General features: G+C 38.4%; 1 protein-coding gene across 1 annotated transcript in view; it reads left to right on the top strand.

Moving 5' to 3' along the window:
- The window catches only part of BCLAF3 (BCLAF1 and THRAP3 family member 3), a 53,092-nt gene that overhangs the window by 13,027 nt on the left and 17,871 nt on the right, over nt 1–22,194 (top strand). The window contains exons 2-5 of the mRNA XM_072428084.1: nt 14,151–14,304; nt 19,156–19,211; nt 20,078–20,617; nt 20,724–21,419. Of these exons, the coding sequence (XP_072284185.1) occupies nt 19,171–19,211; nt 20,078–20,617; nt 20,724–21,419 (1,277 nt within the window). The 5' untranslated portion in view covers nt 14,151–14,304; nt 19,156–19,170. The remainder of the gene's footprint in view (nt 1–14,150; nt 14,305–19,155; nt 19,212–20,077; nt 20,618–20,723; nt 21,420–22,194) is intronic.

The raw sequence follows: 22,194 nt of genomic DNA, 5'->3' as shown, positions 1-22,194 counted from the left end.
CGTATTACACTTTATAAATATTTGTTCTGTAACAGGTGCAAACTGTCCTGGAAATGTCAGTTATTGCACTTTCATTCCCAGAGCTTTGACAACTCCCATTGTCTTCAGGATTTTTTCTAAACAGAAGCATTTGATCTGTGTCTCTGTCAGTCAAGGATTTGTGTTCTATAAGTATATAATATTCAGGGTGTTCCAGGTTTAAGGTTCGTACAGTATTTACAGAATTTAGAGCAGAGGCTATGTATAAAGATGTTTAAACGTGTTTACAAAGTTTGCCTAACCTGGCATTTACTGTCAGATTAAGGATTGATCATATATCAGTAGATTGGATATTTCCTGTGTGAATAGTGTAGGTTTCCCCTCAGAGGGGTTTATATTAGAGATGTCTCGGGTATCTAAACCACAATCTTTTATTAGAAATCTTATTCAGGGGCTTTGTGATCAATGTGTACAAGAAGCTTAAAACCGACCTATCGCTACATTTTTTGCTTCATATTAAAGGGTGGATAACCCTTTTCTACAAAGAAAAAAAAGGTGTTTTTTTAAGCACTTTTAATTTGAAGGGAAGACCTCTAGGCCATTCTTTTTGTGGGGGGAATCTTTTGTGTTGTCACACACCCTTCCTGTGCTTCCTGTCAAGATTGTGAGGTGTATTCCACTGTTGTCACCATTAGGAATGCAGTCTTAAACAGCAATGTGCAGCAGCCAGTTGAGTAAGTTCACATAGACTAGAAATGAGACTTTATATGCAAAAAATAATAAAATAACTCCCCCCCCCCTCCCCAGCAGCACATATCACTCCTTTGGTCTCCAACTCTACCACCGTATTCTCCCCAGCCCCCCTTTTAGCTGGATGCACGGACATTTTTCGGTGACCACCCGGCTCTTTTTGGGTTGTTACTGAAAAGCTTGGTCATAATACAGGGTCATAATCCACCAACCTACAATTTCTTACCACTCGTAAAAAAAATTCTGGGTTGAACACTGCTACCATATAGATTATAAATGCAGGAAAAGCCCCTTACCAGATCTTTGACCTCTCACCACGTTATAGCTCCAGTGCTTGGTAACTGTCCCAGCTCTTTGAAAGCAAATCCTTATACTGGACATACCAGGAGGAAGAGTAGGGATGAGTATATGCTGCTGGAAAGGGGGTAATAAATCTGATTTTTATCCTTCATGGCCCAAGAACAAGTCAACATTTTGGTTTGTAAAAATATTCAAAAGTGTGTAAAAAATCTTAGGATTTGTTACCAGTGGTACCAGTAGTTCTTGGGTAGCTCATTGTTCAAGGTGCCTAGCATCTTAGCAGCTATTTAGCAGCTCCAACTGCTTTGCCTATAATAAATGAATGAGCTTTAAATATATGGCACTGGGCAATTCTGAACCGCCTCTACTCATTCTCTATTGACGACCTTAGGTGAGACATGACATGTAATTTCTCAACTGTGGGCGTAAGCAAGAGGTAACCACACCAAAACCTCACCACTCATATGTTCTACCCCAATAACCCGTTAACATGCCTCTAGGATTTTTTTTTTTCTAGGATGCCTCTAATTTTTTTCCTAAATAAAATGTAAAAAAAAATTCTTATGCCTCTTTCTCTAATATAGGCTTGTTCCAGATTGAATGTGAAGCAAAACCTCTTTGTTTCCATATAAAAAAGGTTTTATATCTAATGAGAAGGAACAACTACCCCAATTTTTTAAATACATTTCAAGGTTGGCCTGCAACTTTGTCAAAGTTTTTAATTTTGGTCCATTGTGTATTTGAGTATAACACCCCTGTGTTACATCAACAGAAGTGTAATAATTAGCAGACACGATTAGCAAATGGTGAAATGCCTTAGCTTGCAGACTGCTGACTGGAGTAGATAGCGTTCACCCTCACATGCTGCCAGAGATTTTGACATTTCACTTGTCCTTTGCAGATAAACAATGGCTTTGTGTTTATGCAGCAGATCTGTCCTTTTTGTTGGGCGATTATCATAATTCTGGACATAACTTGTGCGTCCATTTTGTGCCTGATATATAGGTCTGTGTCATTTCCTTGGTATTAAAGAGATTCTATAATTTAGTCTGTGATGGAAGTAAAGTTTAGTTCTGCTGCAATGAAGTAAAACATATTCACATTCTCTGTCTCCTAAGTCACTCTTGTGGGTCAGAGTTCTCCCCAGGCCCTTTTAGCTGGGAACACCACCCGGCTGTTTTTGGGTGGTTACTAAAGAGTTTGGTCACAATACAGGGGCTGCCACCCACCTACAATTTCTTCCCACCTGGCTTAAAAAAATTTCTGCGTTGAGCACTGTGGGTGATGAAGGTTTCGTATATTTGCGTCCTTTTGGTTTAATTTATGTACTTTTAGGCATTTTTTTATGTGTTTGGTAAGTGCAAATAACTGTACCGCTGTGTTATCCTAAATAATCTGTTTAGAGCTGTTTCTTATATTGGTCTACAGAATGATTGGCCTTTAAGTCGTAGAGATCTAAAAGTGGGAGTGTGGTTGAGTAGTGTAGAAAAATACGAGGGGGTGCTGAGAAGTTCCTGGCTTTGCCCAGAAAGAAGAGCGCCAGAGTTATGAAATAACACATTTATTCAACATATTCCCCGTGAGACTGATGCACTTGGCACAGCGTAGTTGCAGCTTTTCTAGACCGCTCAAATAAAAGTCCTTTGGTTAGGCCAGGATAGTGGTGATAACAAACCAAACACGCTCCCGTGAAATGTCTAGTATCTGGGCTGTCTTTTTTTGCGGATTTTGGCCTGTCTTCAATAATCAGCTCATGGACAGCATTGCGGGTTGCCGGGTTCATTTAGGTTGGGGGGCGCCCACTGCGGGGCTCATCTTCAACAGTAAAATGCCCAGTCTTGAAACGAGATATCCAGGTTTTGACAGTGCTGTAGCAACGACACTTCTCCCCCAGTGTTTGTGACATCTCAGTGTGAATGTCCTTTGCCGACTTTCCCCCGAGAAACAAAAACTTATATATGTATACCTTGAGAGTTTTTAAGGAATCAAAGTTTGGGAGGCCATGATATAGGTAGGTAAAGAAAAGAAAGACTAATGCTGCTTATAATGGTCTTGAAGAAATGCAGATTTTATTTAGATATCCTCCTCTCTACTTGTAAGTGGTATTTTGTAGCCATTGTATGGTAGCCAGTTGTATACTATGAGGCACTGCTGCTAGCTATCTTTAAACATATGATAGGCTAGAGACATACAGAATTTTAGGTTAGTTGTTTGTTTAATATTGGTAGTTGTTGTGGAGATATAAGCAGTGCATCAACCTAAAGGATGCTGTAGGTTGCTGACCCCGGACAAGGGCATACATCAGGGGTTCTGACTTAACCTTGACATTATGTGTATGGACAGCTTGGAAGTATTAATGGCCGCAGACTGATCAACAGCTGCATGACCAGGTAAACAATCAATATCTCCCTTGTATTGATGATTTACAAGCTATACCTCCATGCAGCCATTCACAATCTTGATTAGGCACCAATTTGATTCCCCTCTGCCCACATTGATAGGTTAATATAAATCAGCTGGGAGCACTTCTGACAACCAGCAGCTAATGACAGCCCCCCATTCTGTTTACTTGTTATTGTAAATAGCAGGGAGCTCTCTCATTGGCTACTGGTTGTTCCTTCTGATTTACATAAGCCTGTTAGTTTGGGAGAAGGGAGAATCGATTGGAAAAATTGTACGTGACCATTCATTCAAGTTAAATAATTATATGCAAAAAAGGTTTATTGCCTTTCAGGGTTCAAATTTGTTCCTGACCACATGCGAAATAGCACGAATGGAAAAAAGAACAATGCAAGTTCCCTTGGGGACACCAGATTTTTTGGGAACTTTTAAGGTCAGGCTCATATGAATCTAACAACAAAATGTAATCACATCACAGTACATTTTATTTGCAAACAATGTATAAAAACATAAAATATACAAAATATAAAACCAAACACTTACTAAAGAAGAGCACTTAATAGATCTCTCAGTAGGAACTTCTCCAAATGAGGTGTTCCAGAAATTTCTCAACGCATTTCTCGGTTATGTCCGCTTCTTAAGGAATAGGAGATCTATGAATAATAATTTGTTCTTAATGATTCAATCAAAAATACATATTTATCATCTATTTTTTAACATAATACTGTTCTATTTTATGGTAAATTGACTGCTTAAGAACCGGACATAAGATTCGCAAAATGCGTTGAGAAGTTTCTGGAACACCTCATTTGGAGCCATTCCTATTGGGAGATCTATTAAGAGCTCTTCTTTAGTAAGTGTTTGGTTTTATATTTTGTATATTGTATGTGTATTTTATACAGTGTTTGCAAAAACAATTTATTGTGATTTTACCTTGTTAGATTTATATGAGCCTGACCTTAAAAGTCCCCACAAAATCTCGTCTCCCCAAGGGAAACCGCATTGTTCTTTTTTCCATTCGTTATATAATTGTATCATTCAAACTTTGATCTGGATGTCCTAGTTTACACATATGTATGTTAGATTTTTTTCTATCGACTCTAGGATCTAATCTATTGAAATCTCACAAGATGATGTGCCAGCATAGTCCATGAACATCATCATCTTTTTCTTTTTCTATTTGTTCCTTTTTTCTTCTTTTTCCTCCTCATTTTCATGTTGCTATTTAGTTTGGAGGAGGGGTGAGCTTTATTAGGCAGGCCTTTTTTTTTTTTTTACTACCTGGTCTGCTTTAAGTACAGTCAATAAATGCTGATTTGTTTACATAGGCAGCTGTCTGGGAGAACTCCAGGCTTCTTTGACCCAGCAAATCATTTTAGTCATCAATTGTGCCTGGCAATTTTACTTGCCACGTGAACTTCTTTTGATCTAATGGGATACATACTGACCATAAAGGACGTGCAAATTGGTCCCTCTGTTGATGAAAAGACGGTTATGGGAGGTCGTGTTTCTCTTCAGGGTAATAAAGAATAATACAGAGCATGATTCTACTTTTTATAGTAGGTATCGGTTGCTTTGCATATTTCTAAAAGTTCTCCATGTTTGTGTTTGTTAACACCAGTTTGTTAGCTAGACAGCAGCTTCAGAAAATACTATCCTACATATCTCCCCTCCTATTGTGTGTTACTTCCCCCACCGCCTAGATTGTAAGCTCTTCAGGGCAGGGTCCTCGCCTCCTGTGTCACTGTCTGTATTTGTCTGTCATTTGCAACCTCTAATGTACAGTGCTGCGTAATATGTTGGTGCTATATAAATCCTGTGTAATAATAATACTTAATATTAATAATATTAATATGCTGGCACCATGTTGTGTGTAATTTAGAATATGCTTGTATTTAGTGTATTGTAGTGGTCATTCTAATGTAGGAATTAAGCAAGAACAAGCTATGGGTTTACTGGAGTATGAGGATTTACCAGAGTGGGCTTGGGGCGGTATCACTTTTTGCTGTTCTGGATTACCATGTTCCTTTGTGTTGATTGCTTGCAATTGTTTCTTTCTGTGCTGTGCATCAGTGCTCAGATGATCTGTCACTTATCTTCTCACCATAGATAAACATCTATAGTGCTCTACACTGATGTTCTGTTTCTCCTTTCCTCTGTTTTTTTTACATGTCTCCAATATCTCCATGTTCTCTGTTTTATTATGTCTCCAGATGCAGGTATTCTAAGATACCACACCAATATTGTATATAAACTGTCCATTGTACAGTGAGGGAAAAAAGTATTTTATCCCTGCTGATTTTGTATGTTTGCCCTCTGACAAAGAAATGACCAGTCTATAATTGTAATGGTAGGTTTATTGTAGGTGTGAGAGACAGAATAACAACAAAAGTATCCTCAAAAACCTATTGCTCAAAAGTCAGAGCTTTATGTGCATTGTAATGAGTGAAATAAGTATATGATCCCTTCGCAAAAAATGGCTTAGTACTTGGTGGCTAACCCCTTGTTGGCAATCACAGAGGTCAGACATTTTTTGTAGCTGACCACCAGGTTTGCACACATCTCAGGAGGGATTTTGTCCCACTCCTCTTTGCAGATCCCCTGCAAAGTCAGTAAGGTTTCGAGGCTGATGTTCGGCAACCCGAACCTTCAGCTCCCTCGACAGATTTTTTATGGGATTAAGGCCTTGAGACTGGCTAGACCTTCAGGTGCTTCTTGAGCCACTTCTTTGTTGCCTTGGCCGTGTGTTTTGGGTCATTGTCATGTTAGAATACCCATCCACAACCCATTTTCAATGCCCAGGCTGAGCGAAGGAGGTGCTCACCCAAGATTTGACAGTACATAGCCCCGTCAATTGTCCCTTTGATGCGGTGAAGGTGTCCTGACCCCTTAGCAGAAAAACACACCCAAAGCATAATGTGTCCACCTCCATGTTTGATGGTGGGGATGGTGTTCTTGGGGTCATAGGCAGCATTCCTCCTCCTCCAAACATGGCGAGTTGAGTTGATGCCAAAGAGCTCAATTTTGGTCTCATCTGACCACAACACTTTCACCCAGTTTTCCTCTGGATCATTTAGATGTTCATTGGCAAACTTCAGATGGGCCTGTACATGTGCTGTCTTAAGCAGGGGGACCTTGCTGGCTCTGCAAGATTTCAGGCCTTCGCGGCACAGTGTGTCACCAATTGTTTTGTTGGTGATTATGATCCCAGCTGCTCTGAGATCATTGACAGGTTCCCCCCGTGTAGTTCTGGGCTGCTTCGTCACTGTTCTCATGAGCATTGCAACTCCACGAGGGGAGACCTTGCATGGAGCCTCAGACCGAGGGAGATTGACAGTTATTTTGTGTTTCTTCCATTTGCAAATTATCGCGCCAACTGTTGTCACGTTCTCACCAAGCTGGTTGGCGATAGTCTTGTAGCCCAGTCCAGCCTTGTGTAGGTCTACAATCTTGTCCCTGACATCCTTAGACAGTTCTTTGATCCTGGCCATGGTGGCTAGTTTGGAATCTGATTGATTGATTGCTTCTGTGGACAGGTGTCTTTTATACAGGTACTGTAACAAGCTTGGATTAGGAGCACTCCCTCCCTCATTACCTGCATACAGGCAAGACACCCAGGAGCCTGAAATCTTACTGGTTGGGGGGATCAAATACTTATTTCACTCATTACAATGCACATCAAGCTCTGACTTTTGAGCACTGGGTTTTTGATGGTTCTTTTGTTGTTATTCTGTGTCTCACAGCTACATTAAACTGACCATTACAATTATAGACTGGTCATTTATTTTTCAGAGGGCAAACGTACAAAATCATCAGGGGATCAAATATTTCTTTCCCTCACTGTATATAATCAGAGCCACACGCTGATTATCATGCCCTCCTAATCACTGATATCCCAGGAAATCTAGAATGTCAATGTAGTAGCTCTACCTTATATCCAGAAAGTGTTCTGGCAGTGGAGGGGCAACTGGTGAAGGGTAACTCCCGTGGATAAGACTAAATTAATATTAAACGGTAATTTTATAGCCCCAACATTTTATGGAACGTTGTAGATTAAATAGCAAAATTCCAAAAGACATATAGACACAAACAGTTACATAGGAAGAGTAGAGGACCCTGTTCAGAGGAGCAACATACAATAGGTAAGAAGAGGTCTTGGACTATCTTGATTGGCCGAGCCTAAGTGATCCAACACTTTCAGTCCCAGCAGCCCTAGATGGGGGGGGGGCGGGGTAAAAGAATACATCCTAAGTGTATGTGTGTTTGAATATGACAGAAAAACATTTTGGTTTTAGACTACGAAAACCCCATTGGTTTATCTTTTGCTGTCTGCACCCCATTGTAACCAAATGCAAACTGAGATTTCCCATAAAGTCTTTTATGAATCAATTACTGATAGGAAATGTGTTTTTTAAATTAGTTTCTTTTTACCCAGTTGATTACATAAATGACAAGATGGATTTCCTATCTTTATACACAAATCTCCTACTGATCATAATACATATATATATATATTACATAAATACATATTACAACCAGATCATAGTATTTATTCACTGATTGTAGCTATATTCTTTTGTATTCCCACTCCTTTTGCCTGTATCATTTCTATTCTTTCCACTAATCCTTTTGATCTTTTCAGTTTTCTAGTAGTTGGGCCAATCAAGCAGAAGTTTGACATAGGAAATTGAAGATGTGACAAATTAAGACATGATTAGTTGGTGTTCAGATACAGCTAGATTCCAGTACAGCTTACATGAAATTTCAGTTGGAAGGGCTCCATAGATCTGGCCCTAATAATCTTTTTGTGTTAGTTTATAGCAGCATTATTTTTTAAAACTAAAAATCTCTCTTAATACCGAGTCATTTGTTGGCAAGTGTGTATATGTAAATGAGTTTTAGGATTATGATTGCGATCAGTGTAATGAAAATTAGATAAACACATGGAATTGCATAAGAAAACATTGGAGTCTTGGCTTTCTTCATTTCAACAGGAATCTAAAATGAGCAAGTATATGTGATGTAATAGGCCTATTATTTATTGTCGCCAAGCAACGTAATAGGAAATAAACTGCATCATATGTATGATTGAAAATTAATCCAGTTATGGCATATGTAAATATTTGGCATGGATTAGATCAGTGCCAGCCTCACATCTGGGAGAAATGAAATAATTGATTCTCCGCCCTTAGCTTGGCCTGTGTTATACGTCCCCCGCTAGATGTTAACTGTAGGTTGACTTAGGTTAGACGGGACCATATCTTACAGGCCATCAATATCATATATATGGTATAGCAAAAAGGAATTGTTTGCGGGGGTGTAGGCTTTGATTCCCCATTGGTACAACATTGCTGTCTAGGATGTTGGCATGGAGCTCTCTACTGCCCATGGGACAGCGATGATAGACTCAGTTTGTGCTTGCTAAGCTACTGTTGTCACTGGCTTGTGTGAAGCCTCCTCAGATACCTATCAATAGTTATTTATGGATCCACCAGTAGATTGTCCCTAGCAATATGGCACAACACTGAGGGATTTAGTATGTTCCTTTCAAATAAATGTATCAATTTTGAATTATTTGTTTAAAATGGGTGGAATTACGTACAGTGTAGAAGTGAAATTGTCATATGATTCAAGTAATAGTCAATCCAGTTTAGAAATCTCATTACTATTATTATTATTAGTATTAATAAACAGTTTTTATATAGTGCCAACATTTTACGCAGCGCTGTACATTAAATAGGGGTTGCAAATACAGACAAATACAGTGACACAGCAATAGGAATGGACCCTCCCCCAAAGAGCTTACAATCTATATTGTGAGAACACTAAAATTAGTGGAGATTTATCCAGGCGATACTCCTTCTGTGACAAAACAACCTTACCTGCCGGATCACATTTTTAAAATTTCACTTGCCTACACTTTCTCTGGCGCTGGAAATCTCCCAATTTTCTTACTGGAGCCAGATCTTTATAGTTATTATTAAACAGTATTTATATAGTGCCAACATATTACACAGCGCTGTACATTAAATAGGGGTTGTAAATGACAGATAAATCCAGACAGTGACACAGGAGGAAGGGAGGACCCTGCTCAGAAGAGCTTACAATCCAAAGCCGCATACACACTTGCAATTATAGTCGTTGGAAAGGATTTTTCATGATCTTTTCCAATGACTAAGCACTGCACGATGCATGAACAATGCCGTACATACAGCACCGTTCTGCTCTATGCAGAGGGGAGGGGGAGAGCGATGGAGCGGCACCCCACTGCGTGCTCTCCCCCTTCGTTTGCATTACGATTGTTGGTCATTCATCGTCCGTGGATCCGCCAGGATATCGGCCCTGAGCCAAATATCGGGCGAGAACCATTGGAAGTGTGTACGTAGTTTTAAGAGGTGGGGAAGCAGCCCACACTAGGTAAGAAGAGGTCTTAGACCATCCTGATTGGCCAAGCCTGAGTGATCTAACACACGGGAGTTCATTCAGTCCCAGCAGCCAGGCAGGTAAGCTTTTTTTTTTTTGTTTTGTTATTGCACAAAGGACATTGTTTGTCCCTTTCTGCAAAAAAAGTCCCACCTAATCACCCTAAGCTGGGTGATACTTGGACAACCATGTCCGCTTTTTTTGGCAAAAAACATACCAGCAATAAAGAACTCTCTGTATATTGATGCAAAAGTACTGGAGAGTTGTAACAAAACATAAATCATTAAACCAAGCAGGATTTGCATTGTCTCATTTTATATTGGGCGTGTTGATCTGTTATATAACCAGACAAGTCACAAATGAACTTCTGTTGTTTTTTATTATAAATACTATTAATATAACTTCAGTATTTTTTTACATTTATTATGCCAATCACAAGCAAGTTGCACACAAACCAAATTCTTTGCATACATGAGAGTTTAGAAGATCAACATTCCGGGTTAATTAGGTATTTCAGAGTGCCTTTTGTAACAGTTCTTTGTTTCTTGTACCTGAGACATTTGGTTTGGAGTCGGATTTTGTGAATCTCTGCAGTAAGTAATGCTTTTGGGGAAATTCCCTGCATAATTTATGAGAGAGATATGTCTGCCCTGTAGATACGCCACTGAGAAAGTAATTAACTCCTTATGGGACTATATATATTATATGTACTATATATACACTAAGAGTTGCTTTAGCTGTTTATTGGTGGTGATATAATTGTAACATTTCTTTCTAGAATAAAAAAAATTTTTTGAATATACAGTTAAAAGTATTATTCTTCCAGTGGCTTCTTTATGCACTGTAATCATTTATTTACTTGTTTAATGAAAGATTCCATTATATTCTTAGCAGTTTTTATTTTTTTGCATTATTTTATATGCATTAAGGACAAGTACACTTTAATCCTCCTTCCCAGCAGCACATACCCAAATCATATTGCACATTATTGCTTATTTACCTCTAAGTTTGCACTGTTCCAGGTATCATAGACCTGCGTTCCTCATCACTGTTTTGTTCTCTGACTACATGTCCAACTTCTTCGGCTACTGGAGCTACCAGTGATAATGCAATTAGCAGACATGCAAGCTATTGGATTTTTCTATTATCTTACAGATATGAAAGCTGTGTTGTTGTACATCCCTGTGTGGGCCCATTCACATCTAAATGTGTCATTGCATGTCAGTATTACAGCAAGCATTTTTTGTAGGCAATTCAACACACCTCATGCATGGTATGCAAGTTATGTTTTTTTTCATTGCATTTTAATGTAACATGCATTGCAGTGCTGTAACTTGCAGATGTGTGCATATTTGCGTGAATGGGCCCTGGAAGAATGCTTAGAATAAAAAAAATGATGTGGGAAAAGAGACACAAAAAGTCTTTCCCACCTAATTACATTATCTGCTAGCATTTTCTTCCCCAATTTATTCTGCCTAATGTAGTATCAAAGCAGTTTAAGGGATATTTCTAGATGAATGTGAAATTCTTTTTTATTTCATTTTTTTTTTTAAGGTTAGAAGCTCTTACACACTTTTATTATCGATCTGTTTTCTTTCCAGGGAGTCTGGTGGGCAAATCCCTACATTTATCACCAGTACAGTATTCTCCCCAGCCCCTTTTAGCTGGGCGCACCACCCAGAACATTTCAGTAACCACCGGCCAAAGTTTGGTCTAAATACAGGGACTGCCACCTGCCTACAATTTCTTCCCTCCCAAATTTTTTTTGGGTTGAACACTGCAGTAGTAGAGGAAAAACTTTCAATTGTTAAAGTGTCAGCAGCAACATACCATCTCCTGGTTGTTATAGTGGTTGTGAGTTTGTTTACATTTCCACTCCCCTTGATCAGGTTTGCTTTAGATGCGATTCAATGCCATGACCACTTAAGGGCCTGAACAAGGACCTTCTAATTTGTTCAGTCACTCCAGGTACAGCATTACCTGCAGAATAGCAGAAAATGTAAAAAGATTTTTTGAAATTACCTCAGCATGTCAAACGCCATTTTAGTGATTAAATAATTTTGCTCTGATTGTAGCATCCCTTCATCATTTTTCAATAATATCACATCAACAAATTTCAGGGGTTGTTAATAGTCCTTCTTCAGGGCTGAAAAACACATACAGAAAATGAATGGAATAATAACCATGGATAGTTCTGCTCCTAAATTGTAATCAAAATATATTGCATAGTTCAACCCAGAATTTTTTTAAAAGGGTGTCAGCCTTTGTATTGTGACCCAATTCTTTAGTAACTACCCGGCTACTTTATAGGTGGTTACTGAAGATTTGGGTCACAATACAGGGGCTGGCTCCCGGGTGGTGTGTCCGGCTAAAAGGTGCTGGGGAGAACACTGTGTTGCAATATTTAATTCAACTGTAAAGTCACAAATGTCTAAATGTAAGTAATTACACTTTTGCATTCATATTAATGTGATAAAAATCATGTGGCTATTTTTTTTAAATACATATAAAGCTCACCTGAGATGGGAAGAATGTTTGGTGATAAATGAGCACAGTTTTACAGTGCTGTAAGGCAAGAGTGCTAACCACTGGGCTGTCCGAGCTTTATATTTACTGCTCTTCCAATGCAAGGAAAGTGTGACCTGGTTCGGGATCTCGGCAGTTATTATTATGACTTAGACTGGATTTATGTTAGTGGTGATCCTGACTGCCATGCATGGTGGTCATTTTTAGTATGTCATAAATATTATCCTTTGAAGCTTGTCTTGTGGTCTCAGTGACAAACCGAAAATCCATACTCTAAGCGAACGGTTCAGGTCTGTCTGAATTGTGCATCTTGTTTTTCCAGTATGATTTTTCTGAGCAGCTACCATAGCTCATGTGTAGAAAATGTGGCGGAGATCTGTCACTCTGCGGAATCATTTGTAAATGACATAAGTGGGTGTGATCTCCTCGGGCCACTGAAGAATGTGGAACTGTTCCCATTACTGCTTTCTTCTTTGTCAAAACACTCCCTCTGAAAAGGTTTATTTTGTTCAAGCTTCTGTGTGCTGGAACAATGAGGAAGTTACTGTGGTGTCAGTTGGTTATTTTAAATCTGAATGCCAGGCTCTAAGTATCCTGTTTTCTCTAAAAACATTGGGCCTGATCTATCAAAGCTCTCTAAGACTCGAGAAATTATCATAGGTGAACCTGGGCGATCCAAAAAACATTGACTATATTTCTAAAATCATTTGCTATTATTTGGCTAATGTTTTTAATCCTGGGCCAGATCTATTCCACGTTTGCTGTATCACCTAGGTTGTACCTTTATACCTTTATATTTTCTCTCCTTGGAGAGCTTTGAAAAATCAGGCCTATGGTGTATACCTGAGCAAAATACATAAAACATTCAGTATATATCTGCTAGATACATTTTTTGTTCTTCTAACATTATCAAAAGTTCAACAAAAAACACATTGATCTGCGTAAAACCCAGTGATGTGATCCGGATAAAGATTTTTGAAACTGTAACATTCAATTGTGAATACTGCCCAGGTACCCAGAGCCTTCTCCTGTTCTCTAATTGGCATAATGGCAGGGGGTATAGGGAGCTAAATTGTAGTGCATTTTCTGCCCTATTTGTTATTACCCAGGGCCTCATTGTTTCCTAAACTGTGCTTTGCATTTATTCATGCAATACAGCCTGCAGTGTTCTCTCTGCATAATGTGATTTGATGACAGACCGTTGACAATTGTTTTTGTTTGTTTTTGGTTTTTTTTTATAAAACTGTGGTTTGGCCATGGTAAATATTTTTCTAGGCCCAGATTCCAGATAGATGAGAGGCATAAAAAACAAACAGGCCTCTATGTTTTTAAACACTATAATTGTATGTGTATGATCAGGCGTCAGTTTATTTTTGCCTAGGGCACCTCAGTCTTGCAACCCAGCAAAACCTGAACCCTGCACTGAGCGTGCAGTAACTTCTGGGCTGTGGGGTGGATCAGAGGTCCCCGGGCCATGTGCTGGCCCTTTTTATTATATATACTTCTATAACTCATTATCTTGAGTCACTACAAACCTCTTTCCATGGCAAGAAATGGCATGTTTGCTCTAGTCGAAAACAAAGACTAAAAGTTACAAGGTCACCAGCCTTTCATGTATCCACAAACCACACAGCTGAAAAAAAACCTCCTGGTATGTGACGGACGTCTTTTCTCTACCTAGTCCAGGTCTATTCTCACGTAGAATACAGGTTTATTGTTATGAAGAGAACTATTCCCTGCTCTAATATTACCTTTATTATTCTTTTCTACAGGCTGTGCTAATTGAACCCAAAGCCCCTGTGGAGATCCTGTCCCTGGCATAGTGACTGTGAGTAGGTGAAGGCAAAGACAACACACAGCGTCCCCATGAAGGAAGTTCATTCTGTGTTGGGCACCTTGACACTCACACAAAGCCTGTCAGCAGAGGTAGGACCGTATGCCTTAGAAATCAGACATTGCTGTATGCAATACACAGATCCAGTATACCTCCTAATATTATAGTGCAACCACTGGCCTTTGAGAACAAAATGATTCGCACTCATTTGTAAAAATTTTTCATGTTTGTTTGTCTTTCGTATACTGAATTTTAAGCAGAACTCATGATATTCATGTATTTACCATAAATAAGCAGTGCACTGCCTGCCGAGGTATTGGCCTGTTAAAGTTCATGTACAGCAGAGCAAAGACTGAGCAGCACAAAGAGCTTATCAGGTGTGTCACATTGCAAACAGCGTTCTGTTATGAGGAGAGAACTTAGTGACAGAGAAAGATGAGCTTATCAGAGTGGTGTTTTTTCTCTTCGTGTCAAATCAGTGGATGGAAGTGGGAAAATAAATGAAAATGCAAGAGAGAAAGATCATATCTCTTCCCTGCCAGGCAGGACTGTTCACGCCGTGTAAATCTCAGCACTGGGTGGACAGAAATGCAATACTTTTAGCAGGATAACCAGCGCTCATTTATTTCTTGAATCTGTGTAGTGTCTTGTGTTTAGCTTTAAAATACCGTGGTACCTTGGTATAAGTCCTTAATCAGTTCTAGATCCTTTGACTTATACCAAACAGGTCTTATACCAAACCAATTTTTCACATAACAAACAAAAGGAAAATGAATAATCCGTTCCCATGAAAAAAAAAATCTTATTGTTATGGGCATATTATACATTGATGGGGTTGTATAGAATAATTTAAACACTACGTAATACTAAAATACATAAATACAAAAGCTATTAGATAAATAGAAAAATAAATGAAAATGTAACCTCACTTTACCTTGCAGAGAAGAGTTGAGTGCCTACTAGGATGGTGCTGAGAAGGGAGGAGGAGGAGATGTTATGTAATTCACAGAGAGTTATAGCGCGGGTTGTTCATTGAATGGTAGCAACTGGCGTACTGACGCTCATGGGCAGTCGTGGCATTGTCTCGAGAGAGATAAATAAGGGTAGCGTGCAGTGTTATGACTCATTTTGACCCATACAAGTACTAGCACAAAGGTTGTATACCAAGCAAGGTTTTTTCGTGTTCAAACAGGACTTATACCAAGTTGGTCTTTCAAAGCGGACTTATACTGAGGTACCACTGTATATCTAAGCCCTGACTAAAAGAGATATATTATGTTGCAGCTGGCTAGTTCTTGGATAAAATGTCTGCATGCTTTTTTATTTTTTATAGATATTTTTGTATTTCTATTAATTTTCTGTATTTCTGTGTGGCTACACTTTCTTCTTCATTGTACTAGAGGAAGCCAATAGTGGTCACCCAGGTTGAGCCCTGAACATGCCTTCCTTTCTATTTGTATTACAAAGCGTTGGCATTCTTGTTCTTGTATTTAAATGTATTCTAAAAACTCGTGAGATTATTGTGATCTTTTTTGAGGACCCAAGAGGTTTCATAGCAGGCTATGAAAAAGTTACACATATTGACCTCATATAGAGAGCTCTTTTTTAGTTCTTCCATTGCCTAGTGTTTATATCCACATTGCATAAACACTGGAATGTGACACTGTGGATGTTAATTGTCCAAGTTTGGGAGGTGTGAAATAAGCAACATCCCATCCTTGGTGTTACACATATTCAGACTTTCTGACACCAAGGATAAGATTTGCTAATTTCACACCTGCTGATCTTGGATAATCAACATCTGCAATGCACTAGATATACAATAAACTGGATACATAAGAACCTTCACATATTATTTATGATGGTATTGCAATATAACAATTTGTGGCTGGATGATTATTGCAGGTTTTTATTCTTTAAAAATGCAAAGGAAGTACACTTTCTTTTAATTCTAAGGTTTTACATATCAGGACATAATAAAAAATGGTCGTTAACAGTTCTTAGATTCGCAACACATGTTATTTTACATATTTGTCTTATTTATTTATGTATTGATAAATGTCAAAAAGCAGAAGCAAAGTGTGAAAAATAAGTACACCCTACCACTTCCATAGGAATTAAGTGGGGAAAGTAGCAGCCAGGTGCTGTTAATAAAATGCACTTTAATGAATGATCATCAGTAAGTGTTGCCTCCACTATAAAAACAGACATTTGGCTTTTTTGCTGGTAAGTAACATTCAGTTTTTTTTTTTGTTTTGTTTTTTAATCTATTTTTATTAATTTTTCGAGAGGAAATAATACAATATGCAAAACAAAACAAATACAGTAAGGTTGTGGCATAGTAAATATCACAAACAATGGAATCGCCGGTTGACAAAGTTACAATCTAATATGGCTGGTGTTACAAATTATAGGAGAATCAAAAATAAAACGAAACAACAATCGGCAAACAATTTAAGGATCATTGTCCAAAAGACGATAGGCATACCGTGCTCTTTGTTCAAAGGTCTTGCAAACTCTTTTGCTCGTATCCAAAGATAATTTAGCTATGTATGATTCCCATACTCCCAAAAACCTCCGCCCGTGTTTCCTTGTCCAGAGAAGCTTCAACCCATTCCATCTCAAAAGCAAACCACAGTTTTTCTAAATATAGTGCAAGTGAAGGTTTGCTGTAATCCAGTTATAAAGAATATTTTTTTTTTTTTGCTACCAGAGAAATTATCATCAAAAGTTTCCTGCAGCCTTTGGCAACCTTTGCACCATGAAACAACACCTCTTCTAAAATTGCCCATTTAGGGGTTAATGAAAAATAGTTTAACAACTTTTGGAGTGCATACATTGCAACCTGCCTCCAAAAAAATGTATTTTAGGGCAGTCCCACAGCATATGATATAGATCTGCCTCCAAGATGCTACATTTTAAACATTGCGAGGAACGAGACCCACCTGGTAATAACTCTTAGATGAAATATATGCATAGTGGTAAAGTTTCAGAGTCATTTCCCTATACATTGAAGAGGACAATGCCTTCCAAGCTCTGCAAAAATATTTTAATATATCATGTGGGGTAAGCTCTGGAAAATGTTTGAACCATTGGCACAGCCCAGTATTTCTGTTTTCATAATCTAACACAGTTCTATAGGTGTTGTATGTTTCAGTGATGGCTTTTTTAGCCGGGTTAGGCACTGCCCATAATTTGTCCAATAAATTGGACCAATCTGTGGAGGATAGATTCTTAAGCACCGATTTTACATAACAGTTCAGCCGTAGATACATGAACGACTGTAGTCCTAGAGAGGGAAACGGTATAGCAATAGCAGACTGCGAGATGACCTTGCGGGTCAAAGTATTGACTACTGATTTCACTTTCATTGCTCGCAGGTCACCCTGGTCCTTCGCTTGGGGTTCTCGAAGTATCCTAGGGACATCCCCATTTCCCGACAATGGGAGAAATAGGGATGAATAGCTGTTTAAAGAGAATTTGTATCTGAATTTGTGCCAGACATACCAGCAAGAGTGAAGTCGAGGGTTTTGGACAACTTCTGGAGGAAGTAGTTCCCCGTGCATAAGCAGAATGTAAAGAAGATGGCTGTTTGGGATCAATTGTCGTTCTAGGGAAACATTTGTGTAGCAGGCAGTACCGTGTGTCCAGTCCGAACATTCAGGTTTTTAATTAACACAATACCAATGAGGGGTAGACATCAGCAATGGTCCTAGAGAAGCAATTGTTGCTGTCTATTAAGGAAGAGTTATCTGAACACCTCTTACCAATTGTCAGGTATGGTAATTGGGGTGGGGGTGGGGGGGGGGGGTCCTCGGCTTGTTTTGCAGCCACAGGACCTGAGATCCTTGTAGTCCTTGACTATCAACTATGAACTCCTCTGTATACCAAGGTATTCTAGAGTTAAATGTGAGGATATCTGTATGACATCTGAAGCTGGCCAAAACTAAGTCATGCAACAGAACCACGGTCCCAAGCACACCAGCAAATCTACAACAGAATGGCTAAAAAAAAATAAAAAAAAAGGATTCAAATGCCTCAGATATAATTCAAACTTCACCCCAATTGAAATTATGTGGTGGGATCTTAGGAGATCTGCAAAAATAAATGCCTGTCTGCAAACCTCAATAAGCAAAGCAATGTTGTGAAGAAAAGTGGGCCAAAATTCTTTCACAACGATAACTTGTTTTCTGTATGACTTTAAGGTATTGCCGCTATAGGTGGTTCTACAAGCTACTGAATCATAGGGTGTATTTTGCACATGGCTTTACCATTTTGGCTTCATTTTTGTGAAATAAATAATGACACAAGGGAATCTGTTGTATCTTGTTATACACCTGAGGTTAGATACCAATAATTTCAGAACCTGCTAAGGACCAGATGATTTTTTTTGAATGGCCTGAAACATAAGACCTTAGAATTTCAATGCCTATTCCACATAAGGTTGGTGGTTACTCTTCAAAAACAAAAGTCATACTAAAATATGTTAAGAAAGGACAACTTGTTTAGCAAAATAAATATTGTATCTGTTACTGTGTTCAGAGATACCATGACAAACTTTTGTGGTTTTAAAATTTTCTGTTTTTCTTGTCCACATATTGGGTTGAATTGATTAAAGCTCTCCAAGGCTGGAGAGGATACACTTGTATCAGTGAAGCTGGTGATCCAGTTAACCTGGAATTGATCTGGTCCAAGATTCAAAACACTTACTAGCAAATAGCAGTTGACTTTGAAGAAATCCATTCCAGGTTTGCTGGATCACCCAGCTTCACTGTTGAAAGTGTATCCTGTCCAGCCTTGGAGAGCTTTAATAAAACTGGCCCAATGTGATAAGTGTAGACTTATCACACAAATTATCAATGTATTACTTTATGTTATGTAAGACTCCCATATACTGCAGAGATGATTTGTCCTGAATGTTAAAGACATTTTTTTTTTTTCAGGTCAAATTATAAAACATGACAAAATCACGATCCAGATCACCAAGGTGGAAGCCCAGGTAAATAAGATCAGTGTTTTTATTAGTGCGCAAGAAGTCCCTGGGAATCATATCCTATTGATTGTCCAAGAACACAAGGGGTAGCTTTAAAATTTGTGGAACCATCCTGTTTAGTTAAACAATCCAATCCTTGGTGTCAGAAACTGGGTGGGAGCCTTAGACAACTATTCCACATATATTGATGTAAATCGATAGGATTGGTACCTCGGCAGACTTCCTGACACCAAGGAAAGGATTATTTAGTTTGAACAAAAAATGTCTTCATCATCACTCTACATTACTCTCTTTTCTTCAAGATCAAGTCAAAATGAGTGTGACTTGCTTCTACTAGTTACTTCTAGTTATACCATGACCTAGAAAATGACAAAAAAAAAATTACTTTCACGGACAGTTCTGTTAATAGGAATAAGAAAACAGCCTAAAACAAACTAGATCTGGAAAATATTGGCTATCACATGTTTTCTTTTCAACAAGTATTCTAATAGAAGGCGGTAAATAACTTCTGTTTGTTTGTTTAGCCATAAAAAGGAATTACGCTGTCAGTTCTATGTAGGAAAATGAGATTTTATCCTAGAGAGAGGAAACACAAATACCTGTAGCTGACAATAGAGTACATTCTATCATACTCTGGCGTAAGATGCAAGGCCATATAACAGAAGACTGAACCCTGCTCCACTCAGCTCATAGCTAAAAAAGTTTTAGGTAGATCCTTCCTTTAGGTATCAATTGTTACCCATGGCAGACGTTCACATTATGTGTAGTTTTGTGTGTGGGAGTACATAATACAATTCCTTTAGAACAATATGTATAAAAGTAAATGTCGGCACTGGGGAACAAATGCCTAATTTACACTTTTCTTTTTGTAGACCTCCCCCGCAAAGAAGTCCAGAGTGCAACAGACATAATTATTACCACAATAATGATGACTTCCATAGAGACTCGAGAAGATCCGCACACTGGAAGGACGAACAGCCTTGGCAGGACAATCCCAGAACTGATTCTTACAATCACTTCAGTGATAATTTGTATGAGCAAAGATCATATGTCAGCAATCCAAGAAGATCACCATTTGAGGCAATAAACCGACAGAGGAGGGCCTACTCATCTGAGCGAAGAGAAGAAAGCATTAGAAGATGCCCAACAAAAAACTCAGATTACAGAGAAGATAATAGACACTTTCATAACATCAGAAATCACGAGAGAAATGTTAATAACAACATTGTACATAGTAATGGCTTTAAAGCAGAAAGACGTGAGGATAACTTTCACAGACCATACAACAGAGACCATATTAAGGACTGGCATGAGAGTGATGTCCATTGGAATCAGCATGACCAAGCAAACCAGTATTTGTCATCTCACAGAAGAAGACCTGAAGAGCACGAAAGAAAGTCATTTCAGAAGAGGTAACATATGCACATAGCTATATTCTAGCAATGTTTGCTGAAATATAGAAAGTGAATTAATATTGTTAGCTCTACTCACACATGTAATGATGGTTTGTGTAAATAGGTATCCTGAGGATGATTACAGAGAACATGAGCCAGCTCATAAAAGAGCCAGAGAAGCAGAGCGACATGACTTCCGACCACCTCTGAGAAGTTCCCACTGGAAAAATGAACATCAAGAACGACCACATTATACCAAAGATTGGTCAAAAGACATAGATCACAGAGATCCAACTCCATTTGCTCATGAGAAACACTCAGGAGCCTTAACCAAAATTGAATATGACTATAGTCATAGGTCACCAGCAGATAGATTTACTAAGCCTAATTTAGAAGATGAACATGCTAAAAGGTACAACCATGCTGAGAAATACAATCGACACGATGAGAAAAAAACAGGATTTACTAGGTCGTTTCAGCACCACAAAACATTAAATAACGATACCAGAGAAAGGAGGAGATATGATGATAAGTCTTCCACACCAGTGTCTAAATACAGTTCCAAAAAACATGACGATAATACCATTTCTAAAAACGATAACGACGTGAAGCACACAAGCCATAAATACAAGGAAAGGGCAAGAAAAGAAGATTACCAGAAGAAACAAGAAGATGAATACTTTAAGGATGCAAATTCTCCAAACCATCTGAGAAGCCAAAGTTCCCAAATTCCAGACCCAAAAGGTGTATTGAAGGTCTCTTATGAAAAGGAATCTCTCGTTGTTAATTTGGCTTTGAAGAAATCAACGGATAAGTATAGGTATTGTTTTTGCTTAATCCCATTCTTGATTTCTTTTTCTTTGTTTTTTTGTGAGGCTGAGGTAAAAAGTTCATGCTTTTTTTTTCTCCTGTGAAGATGGGAGAAACATCACAGGCTTTAGAAAATGTTGGCACAATGCAGAAATGCACACACATGGATCAAAATTCAGTGAGTGGTAGCACAGTAGCAATGAAACATAATAAATATAAGCTATCAAGAAAAAATATGGTTCATTGTAAAAAGCACAACCTATGTTAAAAAAAAAAAAGGAAAACCAAAGTGCTTCAAGCTAGTTAAAATGAAAAGCAAGAACTTTAAAATATTTACTTAAAAGGTCATGCCCCCTTCATACATGACGTATCACACGGATCATATGAACACTCCTCATCCAAGCTTAATATTTTTCGCGGAAAACATATTTGGGAATGGCTTACGCGCCCAATGACCTAACACTCCAATTACCTTTGGAAAGCAGTTTGAAGATTTGATGATTGAATAAACGTTGTTTTTATTCCCCAAAGAAAGGGGGAAATTTTACAAAAGTTTCCATTGGGTGGACTTGACTGGAAAATAACTAGTAACCTCTGTCAATCATAATCTCTCTAATTTGTGGAAACTTCGCAAAGTGCTACAGCTAACATGGTCTTGTTCTAAAAACAAGATTCTATCTCTTGTACAGTCATCAGTGTTAATTACCTTGTTTATTTCTGGCCAAGCCATCAAATGAGATTTGGGATAATGGGCCAACCATGTCTAAGGAGAAGAAATTGCTGAT

This window comes from Pyxicephalus adspersus, chromosome 1 (genome assembly GCF_032062135.1).
Source record: "Pyxicephalus adspersus chromosome 1, UCB_Pads_2.0, whole genome shotgun sequence".
Classification (NCBI taxonomy): Eukaryota; Metazoa; Chordata; class Amphibia; order Anura; family Pyxicephalidae; genus Pyxicephalus; species Pyxicephalus adspersus.
Note: the sequence above shows the minus strand (reverse complement) of the source record. Positions and strands in the feature narration are given on the sequence as shown.